Source organism: Rhinopithecus bieti, unplaced genomic scaffold, assembly GCF_001698545.2.
Source record: "Rhinopithecus bieti isolate Rb0 unplaced genomic scaffold, ASM169854v2 scaffold_6063, whole genome shotgun sequence".
In the NCBI taxonomy this organism is placed as follows: Eukaryota; Metazoa; Chordata; class Mammalia; order Primates; family Cercopithecidae; genus Rhinopithecus; species Rhinopithecus bieti.
The window spans coordinates 1157677-1174890 of NW_016805186.1; the positions used below are offsets into that span (position 1 = coordinate 1157677).

General features: G+C 44.9%; 1 protein-coding gene across 1 annotated transcript in view; it reads left to right on the top strand.

Moving 5' to 3' along the window:
- Positions 1 to 17214, top strand: part of SLC35D2 (solute carrier family 35 member D2) — a 66790-nt gene that overhangs the window by 7419 nt on the left and 42157 nt on the right. The window contains exons 3-5 of the mRNA XM_017871459.1: positions 8157 to 8213; positions 11232 to 11265; positions 15406 to 15492. Coding sequence (XP_017726948.1) covers positions 8157 to 8213; positions 11232 to 11265; positions 15406 to 15492 — 178 coding nt within the window. The remainder of the gene's footprint in view (positions 1 to 8156; positions 8214 to 11231; positions 11266 to 15405; positions 15493 to 17214) is intronic.

Here is a 17214-nt window from a genome sequence, read left to right on the forward strand (position 1 = left end):
GCTGAGGCAGGAGAATCGCTTGAACCTGGGAGGCGGAGGTTGTGGTAAGCTGAGATCATGCCATTGCACTCCAGCCTGGGGTGACAGAGTGAGACTCTGTCTCAAAAAAAAAAAAAAAAAAAAAAGGGCTCTAGCCTTTCTATCTTTAAATTATTGAGTTTCACGATTGAAGGAGAAAATGGAGTTCTTGCCTTAGGAAGGCCAAAACCCTCATAATCCTTTTAAATAAGCATTCCACATTTCTGCAATGTAATATACAGTTGGAGAACCCTGTTCGCATCACATTGTTCATTCTTTCCTCTCAAAATGCTTGAAGCACACGTTATTGAGGGGAGGAGGGCTGGGGTGATGTGGTTACAGCAATAAACTAGAGAAATCGGATCCAAGCGTGAGCTGTCTGAGGGTAGAGTGTTATGTTGTAGGATAGAAGAGAGGATGTTTTGGTAGTTACCTAATTCGCAGGGTCGTGGGAATGTAACTCAGGGGATACTTTTTCCTCTTTCATTTTGGGCAGATTGTTTCTGGTCAGGGTACAAAATGAATGGGTGATCTTGGTGATTTGTTAGTTTTATAATTCATTGTAATGCCAGATTTACCTGGCTGGACAGAGAGACCTTTGAAGGCTGTGAGAACCTTTTAAGGTGAGTGGGGAAAATAAGGGCATTTAAGAGTTTGTGGCCAGTTAGTTATGTTCTTTTTTTTTTTTTTTTTTTTTTTTTGAGACAGGGTCTCACTCTGTTGCCCAGGCTGGAGTGGAGCAGGGCACCATCACAGCTCACTTCAGCCTCTACCTCCTGGGCCCAAGTGATCTTCCCACCTCAGCCTCCTGAGCAGCCAAGACTGCAGGAGTGTACCACTACGCCCGGCTAATTTTTGCAGGAGTGTACCACTACGCCCGGCTAATTTTTGCAGGAGTGTACCACTACGCCCGGCTAATTTTTGCTTTTTTTTGTAGAGAGGGGTTCTTGCCATGTTGCCCTGGCTGGTCTCGAACTCCTGGGCTCAAGCAATCCGTCTGCCTTGGCCTCTTGAAGGGCTGGGATTATAGGCGTGAGCCCCCACGCCTGGCTTGGTTATACTCTTGGTCCTTTGGATCAGGTTCATAAGGGTTGTACAGTTGTTCTGGAGTTGTGGAGTTTTTTCTCTTCTTTCTTTTGAGACTGGGTCTTGTTCTGTCACCCAGGCTGGAGTGCAGTGGCATGATCAAGGACAGCAGCCTCTACCTCCTGGGCTCAGGTGATCCTCTCACCTCAGTCTCCTGAGTAGCTGAGAGTACAGGTGTGCACCACCACTCCTGGATCATTTTTGAATTAAAAAAATTTTGTTTGAATTTTTAATTTTTTAGAGATGGGGTTTTGCTCTATTCCCCAGGTTGGTCTCAAATGCCCGGGCTCAAGTGATCCTCCTGCCTTAGCCTCCCAAAGTACTGAGATTACCACACCAAGCTGGTCTTTTCTGTTTTAATATTATGTAATATTGTACTCCTAGTCTATGACATGGAATAATTTACTAATGATGCTTAATAAAAATATCTAACTTTACTGTATTCATTTCAACAAATATTTGCTCAGTATTTCCTATATATGTTTAGTATGCATCCCAAGGCTTTGAGGTTTTTGTTTTTTTTTTTGAGACAGGGTCTTACTCTGTCACCCAGGCTGTAGTGCAGTGGTGCAATCTCAGCTCACTGGAACCTCTGCTGCCTCAGACAATCCTCCGAAGTCAGCCTCCTGAGTTGCATGCCACCATGCCCAGCTTTTTTTTTTTTTTTTTTTTTTTTTTAGAAATGGAGTCTCAATATGTTGCTCAGGCTGGTCTCGAACTCCTGGGCTCAAGTGATCCACCTGGCTTGGCCTCCTAAAGTGCTGGGATTACAGGCGTGAGCCACTGTGCCTGGTCTAGATACAGTAATTTCCAAACCTGCCCAGTAGTCTCAATCACTTGGAGAGGTTTTTTGCATAGAAGGTACTGAATTGGAATCCTCAGTGGTGGGAACTGGAATTCTGTATCCCAAACCAAAAGCAACTCCTACTGTGCTCTTACTTCAATGAAAACCTGACTCTGTCCTGAAGATGTTGCTCCCTTCACCCCCCTCGATGGAGCTGGATCTTTGCCTTACCCACAGGCCTGGGCCAGGAGATAGGATTGGGTCCTCCTAGCTCCCAGCTGCTCATGTTCTGTTGAGACTCTGGATGTGCCATCCTTTCTGTCCCCTGTGGAACGGTGCCTGAGCTTCTGGTGACTGATTCTGTAAGTCTTAGCCTTCCTCTCCACCTAGCTCAGGTCACCCTTCCTGTGGCTTCAGGGCCCACATGCTGCAGTGTCACAGTCTACTCTGGTCTCCAGCAAACTCTCCTGAGCCTTGCTTTCCACAACTGCTGCCACGACCCTCTCCTTACAAGGGTCAAAGTCACAACAACAATTGTGCAGACAAGGGTCTAAATGTAATGTTTTATTTGGGAAGAAAGAATTGCAGTGTGAGTCGTCCATATCATCTGGGTGGTCTTTGGTATGTCTGAAGAACGAAGAGAAGGTTTGAGGTTTTGCTGAAAAAGAAGAAATGTTACATACTCTGCTGGGAGAAGATTTCTTGGTACTGTCAAGGTTTGGGGAGCTGGCAAGCAATGACTGGTGAGCGAAGGTGGTGGCAAAATTAGTCTTGGAGTTGCAGCAAGTGGTCTCAGAAGCTGGAGATAAAGCTGCTTTCAGGTTTACAAGCAGTTCCAGCAGTTGGGCTTGCAGACAATTACATTCTTGAGTAATGTTTTATACCCTGAGTGCTTTTCCTACCTGGCTACTGTTTTAGTTTGGTATGACAACAGTGGCCCATTTCGGATGATCAGCGGTAACGCGAGTAACTGTACCTCTCCAAGATCTCCAGGCTGTCCAGCTTGGCCTCCCCAGGCCTCCTCCTCACTCCCTTCTCACTGCTGTGACTGTGCCTCCTGGCATTGTTTCCCTGCTTGGTCCACTGAGAGCCACTCTAGGAGGGACACATGAGACTCCTTTCCTTTCACCTCCGCGTGCAGTTGTCTTCTGCTTGCTGCTTTCAGCACTTGAGGAGCTCTGAGTGTTGTGAGCCAAAAACCACATCTGGCTGGCTGGTTTACTTTTAAATTGTTGACTCCATGGCTGGACGCAGTGGCTCACACCTATAATCCCAGTGCTTTGGAAGGCTGAGGCGGGTGGATCACTTGAGGTCAGGAGTTTGAGACCAACCTGGTCAGCCAACATGGTGAAACCCTGTCACTACTAAAAATACAAAAATTAGCTGTGCCTGGTAATCCCCGCTACTCAGGAGTGCAGTGGTATGATCTTGGCTCACTGCAACCTCTGCCTCCCGGGTCCAAGCAATTCTTCTGCCCCAGCCTCCCAAGTAGCTGGGATTACAGGCACTTACCACCACTCCTGCCTTATTTATTTATTTATTTATTTATTTATTTATTTATTTTGAGTCAGAGTCTCTCTCTGTTGCTCAGACTGGAGTGCAATGGCGTGATCATGGCCCACTGCAACCTCCACCTCCCGTGTTCAAGCAATTCTCCTGCCTCAGCCTCCCAAGTAGCTGGGATTACAGGCACCCACCACCACGCCTGGCTAATTTTTATATTTTTTTTAAGTAGGGATGGGGTTTCACCATATTGGCCAGGCTGGTCTCTTGGCCAGGCTGGTGTTGAACTCCTGACCTCGTGATCCACCCCCCTTGGCCTCCCAAAGTGCTGAGATTACAGGCCACTGCGCCTGGCCAATTTTTGTATTTTTTTTTTTTGAGACGGAGTCTCACTCTCACCTGGGCTGGAATGCAGTGGCTCGATCTCTGCTCACTGCAACCTCCACCTCCTGGGTTCAAGCAATTCTCCTGCCCAAGCCTCCCAAGTAGCTGGGATTACAGGGCCTGCCACTACACCAGCTATTTTTTTTGTATTTTTAGTAGAGATGGGGTTTCACCATGTTGGTCAGGCTGGTCTCGAACTCCTGACCTCGTGATTCGCCTGCCTCAGCCTCCCAAAGTGCTGGGATTACAGGCATGAGCCACTGCGCCTGGCCAATTTTTGTATTTTTAGTAGAGACGGGGTTTCACCATGTTGGCCAGGCTGGTTTTGAACTCCTGACCTCAAGTGATCCACCTGCCTCGGCCTCCCAAAGTGCTGGGATTACAGGAGTGAGCCACTGCGCTTGACTCCCCAGCTAATTTTGTATTTTGGTAGAGACAGCGTTTTGCCATATTGGCCAGGCTGGTCTCAAACTCCTGACCTCAAGTGATCCACCTGCCTCGGCCTGTCAAAGTGCTGCGATTACAGGTGTGAACCACCACACCCAGCCAGAATCAGAAGACTCTTGAAGGAGTTCTATTCTCATGATCTTCACTTCCTCATGTTCACATCTACAAGAACACAGTTAAAACATTGGAGATACAGAAATGAGCAAAGAAGACAATAATAATTTCCACTACCTAGAATCAATACCTTTTTTTTTTTTTTTNGACCTCAAGTGATCCACCTGCCTCGGCCTCCCAAAGTGCTGGGATTACAGGAGTGAGCCACTGCGCTTGACTCCCCAGCTAATTTTTGTATTTTTGGTAGAGACAGCGTTTTGCCATATTGGCCAGGCTGGTCTCAAACTCCTGACCTCAAGTGATCCACCTGCCTCGGCCTGTCAAAGTGCTGCGATTACAGGTGTGAACCACCACACCCAGCCAGAATCAGAAGACTCTTGAAGGAGTTCTATTCTCATGATCTTCACTTCCTCATGTTCACATCTACAAGAACACAGTTAAAACATTGGAGATACAGAAATGAGCAAAGAAGACAATAATAATTTCCACTACCTAGAATCAATACCTTTTTTTTTTTTTTTGAGATGGAGCTTTGCTTTTGTTGCCCAGGCTGGAGTACAATGGCATGATCTTGGCTCACAGCAACCTCCGCCTTCTGGGTTCAAGCGATTCTTTTGCCTCAGCCTCCTGAGTAGCTGGGATCACAGGCATGCACCACGACGGCCAGCTAATTTTTGTATTTTTAGTAGAGATGGGGTTTCATCATGTTGGCCAGTCTGGTCTCAAACTCTTGATCTCAGGTGATCCACCTGCCTTGGCCTCCCAAAGTGCTAGGATTATAGGCGTGAGCCACTGTGCCTGGCTGACAGCACCTTTTTAAAGAAAAGTTATTCTGTTGTGATTATTATAAAGAATTCAGGTGGGCAGATCACCCGAGGTCAGGAGTTTGAGACCAGCCTGGCCAACATGGCGAACACACATTGCTACTAAAAATATAAAAATTAGCCGGGCATGGTGGTGGGTGCCTGTAATCCCAGCTACTTGGGAGGCTGAGGCAGGAGAATTGCTTGAACCTGGGAGGCAGAGGTTGCAGTGAGCTGAGATTGAGCCACTGTGCTCCAGCCTGGGTAACAGAGTGAGATTCCATCTCAAAAACAAAAACAAAAACAAAACAAAAAACAAAATAGAAATATTAGGGTGAAATTAAAAAAAATTTACTATAATGAACATGAGGCAACAATTTCAGATATCTTTTGGGATGGATGGATATAGATAAATAGGTGGAGACACAGAAACATAAAGGAATCACTTTTTTTTTTTTTTTTTTTTGAGGTGGAGTCTAGCTCTGTGGCTCAGGCTGGGGTGCAGTGGTGCGATCTCAGCTCACTGCAAGCTCTGCCTCCTGGGTTCACGCCATTCTCCTGCCTCAGCCTCCCGAGTAGCTGGGACTACAGGTGCCGCCACCACGCCTGGATAATTTTTTTTGTATTTTTTTAGTAGAGACGGTGTTTCACTGTGTTAGCCAGGATGGTCTCGATGTTCTGACCTCGTGATCCACCTGCCTCGGCCTCCCAAAGTGCTGGATTACAGGTGTGAGCCACTGTGCCCGGCCTACTTTTTTTTTTGAGATGGAGTCTTGCTCTGTCGCCCAGGCTGAACTGCAGTGGCAGGATCTGGACTCTCTGCAAGCTCCACCTCCCAGGTTCACGCCATTCTCCTGCCTCAGCCTCCCCAGTAGCTGGCGCTACAGGCGCCCACCACCATGCCCGGCTAATTTTTGTATATTTAGTAGAGATGGGGTTTCACCGTGTTGGCCGAGATGGTCTTGAACTTCTGACCTCAGGTGATCCACCCGCCTCAGCCTCCCAAGTGCTGAAATTACAGGCAAGAGCCACCACCCTCCGCTCAATAATTACCTCTTAAAGCCACTTGCTATGTGGGTGCTAGACCGATACCAAATAGTCATAAAATGCCACACACCCTAGAGTTCAACAGTGTGTAGTCAATCAGTAACCAATGATATTTCTGCGAACCAATGAGAATTCCTGACAAATCACTTTTGTAATCACCCCACTCTTGATATGTCCTTTTTTTGTTTAAAAACTTGAGCCTCGGCCGGCCGCGGTGGCTCAAGACTGTAATCCCAGCACTTTGGGAGGCCGAGAGGGGTGGATCACGAGGTCAGGAGATCGAGACCATCCTGGCTAACACGGTGAAACCCCGTCTCTACTAAAAAATACAAAAAACTAGCCGGGCGAGATGGTGGGCGCCTGTAGTCCCAGCTACTGGGGAGGCTAAGGCAGGAGAATGGCGTGAACCCGGGAGGCGGAGCTTGCAGTGAGCTGAGATGCAGCCACTGCACTCCAGCCTGGGCGACAGAGCGAGACTCCGTCTCAAAAAAAAAAAACTTGAGCCTCTTACCCGGGTGCGGCAGCTCACACCTGTAATCTCAGCACTTTGGGAGGCCAAGGTGGACGGATCACGAGGTCAAGAGTTCGAGACCAGCCTGGCTAACATGGTGAAACCCCGTTTCTACTAAAAATACAAAAAATTAGCTGGGCGTAGTGGCAGGCGCCTGTAATCCCAGCTACTCGAGAGGCTGAGGCAGGAGAATTGCTTGAACCTGGGAGGTGGAGGTTGCAGTGAGCTGAGATCGCGCCACTGCATTCCAACCTGGGGGAAAGGGGGGGCCCTTTTCTAAAAAAAAAAAAAAAAAAAAAAAAGTAATTATTTAGCTCAAAGAGTAGTGATATGGCTGCTGTTACATTCCAGGGCCTTTCTGGGCCTGATAATTCCTTAGATAAAACGTTTCTTCTTTTCCCTCACAATCCCAATTGTCCCAAAGACGTTTTTTATGGTTTTATGATCCGATCAAGTCTCATGCAATACATACAGGTTTGTTTTTTTAGTTTCTTTTAATGTAGAAAATTTCCCTATCCCACTCCCTCCTCGTGATACTGACTTTTTGAAAATCCTGGACCAGTTGTTTTGTAAAATGTCCCACATTTTGGATTGTCCAGTTTATCTTTTGAAGTCTCAGTTACCTTATCTTCCTCTATTTTCTAACTGGAAGTCAGATCTAAAGACTTTATTTCATTTGGTTTAAACATTTTTGGCAAGAATACTTGATGGCTACCCAGGGAATTTCATCTTGCACCGTTATCAGGAGTGGCCACAGCATGGGTCATGCTGGCTGCACTTGCACAGTTATTTAGATGAGGATTGCCGTAGCATGCGCACATGAAATTTAGTTTTAACTGAGCTGAATGGAGAAAAGAGAAGTAGAAGTTCAACTGAAAGAATTATTGACTTTCAAATATATGTTTCTTTACTACAAGGATTAATATGTCTTAAAAGATCCCTCTAAATGTAAGAGGTCTAGGATCAATAAAAAATATTAAAAAGCTAAAGTCATTGAGTTTCTTTTAGACCCAGTGTTTCAATTTTTTTTTTTTTTAGACAGAGTCTTGCTCTGTCACCCAGGCTAGAGTGCAGTGGCATGATCTCAGCTCACTGCAACTTCTGCCTCCCAGGTTCAAGCGATTCTCCTTCCTCAGCCTCCCAAGTAACTGGGATTACAGGTGTGTGCCACCACATTTGGCTAATTTGTGCATTTTTTAGTAGAGATGGGGTTTTACCATGTTGTCCAGGCTGTTCCCAAACTCCTGACCTCAGATGATCCACCCGCCTTGGCCTCCCAAAGTGCTGGGATTACAGGCGTGAGCCACCGCATCTGGCCTATTGAGTAGTTTAATAACTCAGTAAGGTGGTTCAACTTGAATTATAGAATAGAATTCAATATAAAGTTATGGAATATAGTCTTCTAAATTCCAGGCCTAGTAACTAGCCCTGTGTGGTGGTGGTTTTCTGTCTTCCAGATCGATTTATCTTTTCGAGTTGTTTTCGTCGGCGTGCACTATGATCGCCTCAGGTCTTGGTAATTGCATTTGCAGCAGTCGCCTTGTAGCTCCTGGTTGTGTCTGAACGTATTTCCTTATGTGGCAGTTAGGTTGTTTGGTCTTAGTTGGTTTTCTTAGGTCTGCAATGCTTTCTTTTAATCTCCTTTGACTGTCATATCAACTCACCTTTGAGCTTTTGTTTTATTGGTTTTATTTTTTCTGAGATGTTCTATGGCCTGAAGCAATTAGCAAGACTTCCTTCTCTTCCATGCCTTAAATGTTCTTCTAGGCTGGGCTCTTTGACTTATCTTCAGTGAGCCTTTTTGTTGTTGTTTTAACTGTTTGTTTATTTTTTTCAATTTATTTAATTTTTGGAGACAGAGTCTCGCTCTGTTGCCCAGGTTGGAGGGCAGTGGCGCGATCTCGGCTCACTGCAACCTCTGCCTCCTGGGTTCAAGTGATTCTCATGCCTCAGCCTTCCAGGCAGTTGGGACTACAGGTGCCCAGCACCACGCTGGCTAATTTTTTGGTTTTTAGTAGAGATAGGGTTTCACCATGTTGACCAGACTGGTCTCGAACTCCTCACCTCAGGTGATCTTGCCTCGGCCTCCCAAAGCGTTGAGATTATAGGCATGAGGCACCGCTCCCAGCCGGGTGACCCTTTTTGTTGTTGTTTTATTGTTTGTTTATACTGTTGCCTTGTGATTTTGCTTCATGTGACAGGTTGTATCCGCAGAGGCGTAGGAAGTATGTTGGGAAGTGATGCTAGGAAGCGGAATCAGTCAGAGGGAGAAGTCGGACTTTGAGGCAGTCACAGCAAAGGCCTCATCCCAGGGGCTCTTGAGTGGTACCGGCTCTGCAGAGCTGTCCTGAATTGGGGCAGGGTACGTGTAACTGTTATACTCCTGCAGAGACCAACAGTTAAAATGCAGGCCATGCTCAGGGAGTGGACATGCTACTATCAGGCAGCTTTCTGCAGCAGAGGACCCAGCTGTGGAATGGGTGCTTCTGTGTGGAAGGGAGTATATGGGTGGCATGACCCAGCACTGACTAGAATTAATTTTATTTGCATGGTGGTACTGTCCAGCCATTCATTCTGTTTTCTCTGATAAGGTAGGTTTGTTCTTTATTCTCTTCTTAGCCTGTCTGAGATAGGTGAGTTTCCCTTCCGACATACAGAAGGAGGGCTGAGTTTTGTGGGATATTCCAGCTTTGTGAGTAGCCTGAGAAATGACTGGGAGCCAGTGAAGGGTTGAGCCAGTGCAGGTGCGGTCCTGCCTTGTTAAATACGATGTGAGGTAGGAGTCAGGAGTCTGCATGCAAATCACCCAGTGCCGTTTGCTGAAAGATCGTCTTTTCCCCACTGCTCTGCAGCGTCATCTATGTCATAAATTGTCATAAATCAGGTGTCTGTACATGTGTGTCCTTGTCTTGACCTGTGTTCTTTTCCATTGTCCCATTGGATTATCTTTGTGTAAATACCATACAGTCTCATTTATTGTAATTTGAAAATGAATCCTGACATCCATTAGAGTCATTCCTCTGACTTTGTTTATCTTCAGGACTGTCTTGGGTGATATGTTTGTGCTCTTTGCCTTTCTTTTCATTAAGCTTTAGGATCAGATTGTCAGTTTCCACAAAATATGTGCTGATATTTCTGCTGAGATTGCACTGATTCTATAAATAAGTTCGGGGATAATGGACCTCATTACAATATCGAGTTTCCAACCCATGACCTTTATTTAGATCTTTAATTTTGAGAATATTGATGTATACTTTTTTATACAGATGCCTTTCTTGCAAATCTTTGATTAGATTTGTTCCTGGGCATATTATCCTTTAAAACGAATATAATGAATCACTATGTAGCCCTTACCCAGTGTCCACAACCTTGCTGCATTAGTATCCCTCTCCCACTCACTCCACCATCGCCCCCCAGAGTATTTTGAAGCAAATTAAAAATATATCATGTTTAGCTGGGCACAGTGGCTCCTGCCGATAATCCCAGCCCTTTGGGAGGCTGAGGCGGGCAGGTCATTTGAGGTCAAGAGTTTGAGACCAGCCTGGCCAACATGGTGAAACTCTGTTTCTACTAAAAATTACAAAAATTAACTGGGCGTGGTGGTGCATGCCTATGGTCCCAGCTACTTGGGAGGCTGAGGCAGGAGAATTGCTTGAACCCGGGAGGCGGAGGTTGCAGTGAGCTGAGATCGTGCTACTACTACACTCCGGCCTGGGTGATAGAGCGAGACTCCATCTCTCTCTCTCTCTCTCTCTCTATATATATATATATACACACACACACACACATACATACACACACACACTGATATATATATAGAGAGAGAGATGAAGCATAATATATATATATATATTATATATGTATGTATGTAATGTTTTTTTTTTTTTGAGAAGGAGTCTTGCTCTGTCCAGGCTGGAGTGCAGTGGCCGGATCTCAGCTCACTGCCAACTCCGCCTCCCGGGTTTACGCCATTCTCCTGCCTCAGCCTCCCGTGTAGCTGGGACTACAGGCGCCCGCCACCTCGCCTGGCTAGTTTTCTTCGTATTTTAGTAGAGACAGGGTTTCACCGTGTTAGCCAGGATGGTCTCGATCTCCTGACCTCGTGATCCGCCCGTCTCGGCCTCCCAAAGTGCTGGGATTACAGGCTTGAGCCACCGCGCCTGGCCGTATGTAATGTTTAGCTGGGTGTGGTGGCATGCCTCTGTGGTCCCAGCTACTAGGGAGGCGGAGGTGGAAAGATGGCTTGAGCCACCACACCACTGCACTCCAGCCTGGGTGGCAGGAAGCTGAGGTGGGAGCATCTTCTGAGCCCAGAAGGTGGAGACTCCAATGACCCATGTTTACACCACTGCATTCCAGCCTGGGCAACAAAGCAAGACACTGTCTTAAAAAGAAAAAAAAAAAGAATTAAATGAAAAGTGAACCATTTGATACATTTTCATTTTCTCAGGCTTTTAATAACTTGTCATTATTTATTTTGTACTATCTTCAGATTTTTATATTTGCTTAACTGATTTGTTGTTCTTCTTTGTAGTTTCCCGTCACCAATTTTCCTTGGAATTGGACAGGTGAGTGAAAAAAAATAGAATTAACCTCTTATTTTGTCATCAGTGTTCATAATGACATTTTAAGTCCTTTTGTTTAAAGCTGTGGTTGCGAATTTATTCAGCTGGCAGAGGACCAGAGGGTCATGGTACTCCTGGTGAGACAACAGGACATATTGACACTTTATTTCAGTCTACAATTTAGGAACAATTGTATTTACGGGAAAAACAGCTGCTTATTTTAAGGCCCTTAACTGAATTTAATTACTGTGAAGCAGTGGGCTACAAGACTCAGAGCCTCCAAGGCCTGGCGGGTAAGATGTGAGTTGACTGAGGACTGGGTGGGAGAGAGATTACTTGTCCCACTTAAAGTGTCAGCTTGATACTTAGTTTAAGCCATTGTGTCTGATAGGAAAAGGGTTGGGAGATGGGGTGGGACCCATCAGGCTGCCCTTATTATTAGCATCAGAAGGTTTTCAAGAGACAGAGAGTTTGAATTTTTTTTTTTTTTGAGACGGAGTTTTGCTCTTGTCGCCCAGTTTGGAGTACGCAATGGCACTATGTGGACTCACTGCGACTTCTGCCTCCCAGGTTCAAGAAATTCTTCCAGCTCAGCCTCTCAAGTAGCTGGGATTACAGGCACCTGCCACCACGGCCAGCTATTTTTGTATTTTCAGTAGAGATGGGTTTTTGCCATGTTGGTCAGGCTGGTCTTGAACTCTTGACCTCAGGCGATCCGCCCGCCTCGGCCTCCCAAAGTGCTGGGATTACAGGTGTGAGCCACCGCGCTTGGCTGAGAGTTTGAGTTTTTACATAAAATCTTCAAACTCGTATATGCTGGCAACAGATTCGAATTTTTACAAAACTCCCTATGTGCTAAACAAAACAGGTTTGCAGTTTGCTTCCTGGAGTTTGTGATTTTTGCTCTGAAGTGCAAGGATGAGCTTGGGTAAGCTTTCAAACTATGCCCATTTGGGAGTTTCTGAAATTTCCCATTTATGTTAATTTGTGACTTGTTTATTCTTGTGGTTATATACTGGTGATTTCCAGATAAATAAATAGTAACAGACAACAATGTTTTTTGTTTGTTTTGATTTTGATTTAATTCATAGAGGGAAAAGCTTAACATTATGAAAATAGTATCTGTTAACTAAATTTTAATTGTGAATCTGGGTAAACATTCTTCTTTTTTTTTTTTTTTTTTTGAGACTGAGTCTCACCCTGTCACCCAGGCTGGAGTGCAATGGCGCAATCTTGGCTCACTGTAACCTCTGCCTCCCGGGTTCAAGTGATTCTCCTGCCCCAGCCTCCCAAGTAGCTGTGATTATAGGTGTGCACCACCATGCCCAGCTAATTTTTTGTATCTTTAATAGAAACGAGGTTTTACCATGTTGTCCATGTTGATCTCGAACTCCTGACCTCATGATCCACATACCTCAGCCTCCCAAAGGGCTAGAATTACAGGCATGAGCCACTGCGCCTGGCCAAATAAACATTATTCTGATTAAATGTCTTGCTAATAAATACCTCTTTGCAACATCATTTTAGGGAGAAGCAATTATAACAAGAATTTTCTTAGAGTAAAAAAATTATCTTTATATTTCAGTATAAAAATATTAGAAAAAAGCACGTTAAAAAAAAAAAAAAGATCAGGCCAGGCATGGTGGCTCATGCCTATAATCCTAGCACTTTAGGAGGCCGAGGTGGGTGGATCACTTGAAGTCAATAGTTTGAGACCAGCCTGGACAACATGGTGAAACTCAGTCCCTACTAAAAATAAAAAAAATAGCCGGAAATTGCTTGAACATTCACCGGGAGGCAGAGGTTGCAGTGAGCCAAGATTGCACCACTTCACTCCAGCCTGGGTGACAAGCAAGACTCCATCTCAAAAAAAAAAAAAATTCAGTGATAAGGTGCCGTTTGTAGTCTCTAAGTGAAATAAATTAATTACTCTTTAACCCAGTGGCTTATACCCAAAGGTAAAGCGTTTCTGATTTGCAATTTGTTGAGGTAAGAGGCCAGTTAGACCTACTTTTAAAAGTCCAAATTACATTTATTTTAAGTAAGTGTTGGTATATTTATTTTATTTTATTTTATTTTTCTTTCTTTCTTTTTTTTGACAGTGTCTGGCTCTGTTGCCCAGGCTGGAGTGCAGTGGTGTGATCTTGGTTCACTGTACCCTTTACTTCCTGGGCTCAAGTAATCCTCCTGCCTCAGCCTTTCAAGTAGCTGGGACTACAGGCATGCACCACCACTGACTAATTTGTGTATTTTTTGTAGAGATAGGGTTTCGCCATGATGCCCAGGCTGGTCTTGAACTTCTGGGCTCAAGCGATCTGCCCACCTTGGCCTCCAAAGTGTTGGGATTATGGGCGTGAGCCACTGCGCCTGGCCAATGTTATTGTATTTCTTTAAAAATTATAAAGCGAGGTATAAGTACAAAGTACAGTTATAATTCAGGGTGGGCTTAATTACATAAATATATGGTAAGTATTAAGTTTGTAAACTCAGGAGCAAGGTATAGGATTATAATCATGTTGAAGGAGTCTTAAATTTTTGCATCCTAATATGGAAAGAATTGAGTAAGTTCTACAACTTGCATGAAAGATGATGTTAAATTTTTATTTCATAATAATGATATGGAGTATTTCCAATATACCTAGGGCACTCCAGATTAAGAGGATTTGATGAGATATTTTTGCTATGCCAGCTGGATTGAAAAGTAAATCTGTCTTTAAACTTTTTTCCCTCTTTGTTGGTCTTCTGTTTTATGGAAATAATGGACTTTTTAAAAAATATGCTTAGGTGTGGAGTTTCTTTTAAAAGGATGTTCCCGTGCCTTTATGGGGGAAGATAACCATATGTTTAGTATATGGGAAATATGGTCCAGGATCAGTGTGTCACCTCACTGACTGTGATCACTTTTGCACATTTGTCACTGTCAGGGAGACCATTCCCTTTCTCCCTCTCCCACAGTTCCATTCCTAGAGCCCTTGAGATAATGTATATGTGTATGTGTCAGTCTATTTGATATTATACTTTTTTTTTTTTTGAGATAGAGGCTTGCTCTGTCTCCCAGGCTGGAGTGCAGTGGCATGATCATGGCTCACTGCAGCCTTGACTTTCCAGGCTCAGGTGATCCTCCCACCTCAGTATCCTGAATAGCTGGGACCACAGATCACCAAGACTGGCTAATTTTTTGTATTTTTTTGTAGAGATGGGTTTTCACCATGTTGCTTAGGCTGGTCTTGAACTCCTAGGCTCAAGCAATCTTCCTGCCTCAGCTTCCCAGAGTGCTGGGATTACAGGCAAGAGGCATGGCACCCAGCTGATATTACCTTTTTTTTTTTTTTATTGAGACAGTGGTGTCTCACTCTGGAGTGCAGTGGTGTGATCTTGGCTCACTGCAACCTCAGCCTCTCAGGTTCAAGCGATTCTCCTGCTTCAGCCTCCTGAGTAGCTGGGATTCTGCGTCTGCCAGCATGCCCAGCTAATTTTTGTTTTTTAGTAAAGACAGGGTTTCATCATGTTGGCCAGGCTGGTCTTGAACTCCTGACCTCAAGTAATCTACCCATCTTGGCCTCCCAAAGTACTGGGATTATAGCTGTGAGCCACCGCGCCCTGCCCAACATTACATTTTTTGCCTAGAGTTCTGATGGAATCTGTACTGTGGCAAGAAAAACAATTTTAATATTCTGAGAAATAGTTTTTTTTTTCTGGAACCCAGAAAATGAGTTTTTTGCTGTATTTCTTTTTGATGACTGTGTTTTCTTTTCTTTTTTTTTTTTTTAGACAGAGTCTGGCTGTGTCGCCCAGGTGGAGTGCAGTGGCGTGATCTCGGCTCACTGCAAGCTCCGCCTCCTGGGTTCATGCCATTCTCCTGCCTCAGCCTCCGAGTAGCTGGGACTACAGGCGCCCGCCACCATGCCCGGCTAATTTTTTGTGTTTTAGTAGAGACGGGGTTTCACCATGTTAGCCAAGATGGTCTCGATCTCCTGACCTCGTGATCCGCCCGCCTTGGCCTCCCAAAGTGCTGGGATTACAGGCTTGAGCCACCGCGCCCGGCCGATGACTGTGTTTTCTTCTGATGATGTCATTGCACCTCAATCAATCTTTGCAGATATTTTGCTGAAGTTTCTCTCTCCCCTTTTCTCTTTTCTTCAGATGGCAGCCACCATAATGATACTATATGTGTCCAAGCTAAACAAAATAATTCACTTCCCTGATTTTGATAAGAAAATTCCTGTAAAGGTATGTAATGAAAAGTATATATGAGTGTGATAGAAGATGTGAAAATACACCTTGATTTTAGAGTCCAGGTCCATTTCTATACACACTGTACTTCCTGCTTGCACTGGATATAAACTTCTTTTTTTGTTTGAGATGGACTCTCGCTCTGTCGCCCAGGCTGAAGTGCAATGGTGCGATCTTGGCTCACTGGAATCTCTGCCTCCTGGGTTCAAGTGATTCTTGTGCCTCAGCCTCCTGAGTACGTGGGATTACAGGTGCCTGCCATCATGCCCAGCTAATTTTTTTTTTTTTTGTATTTTTAGTAGAGATGGAGTTTCACCATGTTGGTCAGGCTGGTCTCCAGCTCCTGACCTCAAGTGATCCACCCACCTTGGCCTCCCAAAGTGCTCGGATTACAGGTGTGAGCCACTGTGCCTGGTCAAGAAACTTTTTAGTAAAGATTGTATATCACTTAGTTGTCCATTTATGTAATGCATATAGTAGTAAAAGTATGTGCTTAACAACTGACATCAAATAAATGAATATTGTGTGTCTTCTGAAGTGAGAGAACTCTAAATTAGGGATTGGCAAACTTATTTGGTAGAGGATCAGACCATCTCTTGCAATTATTCACCTCTGCCACTGTACCAGGAAAGTAGCCCTTGATGACGTTTAAATGGGTTGATGTTCATGTGTTCCAATAAAACTTTATTTACATAAATAAGAGCTGGGCTGGATTTGGGCCCTAGTTTACTGATTTCTGTTTTCAGTTTTCGTTTTATCCTGGCAAAAGCCTGACAAAAGCTGTGAGTGGAATGAAGAATGCAATTTGATATACACAGAAATATGCAGTTTTTTCCATCCTGGAACTATAAACAGAAAATCTGCCATTCCTTCCTGGACTGTGGAATGGAACTAACGTTTGTTGAACAGTTGCTGCGTTCCAGACATTAGGTCAGGCATTTAATTCTTAGACCAGTCCCATACAACAGGTGGTATTAAATGGATTATGACAGCATTTAGGTTTAAATCAGACTATCAGTTCCCTGAGGGTGACCTCATGTGGCTGGTTTGCTGCCTTTCTCTAATGCTTGGAAAAATGCCAGCATCTAGCACTGGATTATTTATCAGACAGACTAAAGAAGCACATGCTTATAGCATCAGTAATTAGGGGAGCCCAGTGTGGTGGCTCACGCCTATAATCCCAGCGACTTGGGAGATCAAGGCGGGAGGATCGCCTGAGGCCAGGAGTTGGAGGTCAGTGTGGGGAACATAGTAAGACGTTGTCTTAAAAAAAAAAAAAAAAAAAGCCAGGTGCGGTGGCTCATGCCTGTAACCCCAGCACTTGGGAGGCTGAGGCAGGTGGATCACGAGGTAAAGAGATTGAGACCAGCTTGGCCAACATGGTGAAACCCCTTCTCTACTAAAAGTACAAAAAAATTAGCTGGGCGTGGTGGCGGGCACCTGTAGTCCCAGCTACTCAGAGGCTGAGGCGGGAGAATGGTATGAACCCGGGAGACGGAGCTTGCAGTGGGCCGAGATCATGCCACTGTACCACCCTGGGCGTGGTGGCGCACACCTGTAGTCCCAGCTACTCAGGAGGCAGAGGCAGGAGAATCGCTTGAACCTGGGAGGCAGAGGTTGCAGTAAGCCAAGGTTGTGCCACCGCACTCCAGCCTGGGCAACAGAGTAAGACCCCATCTCAAAAAAAAAAAAAAAAAAAAAATAAAGGAACACCAAAAA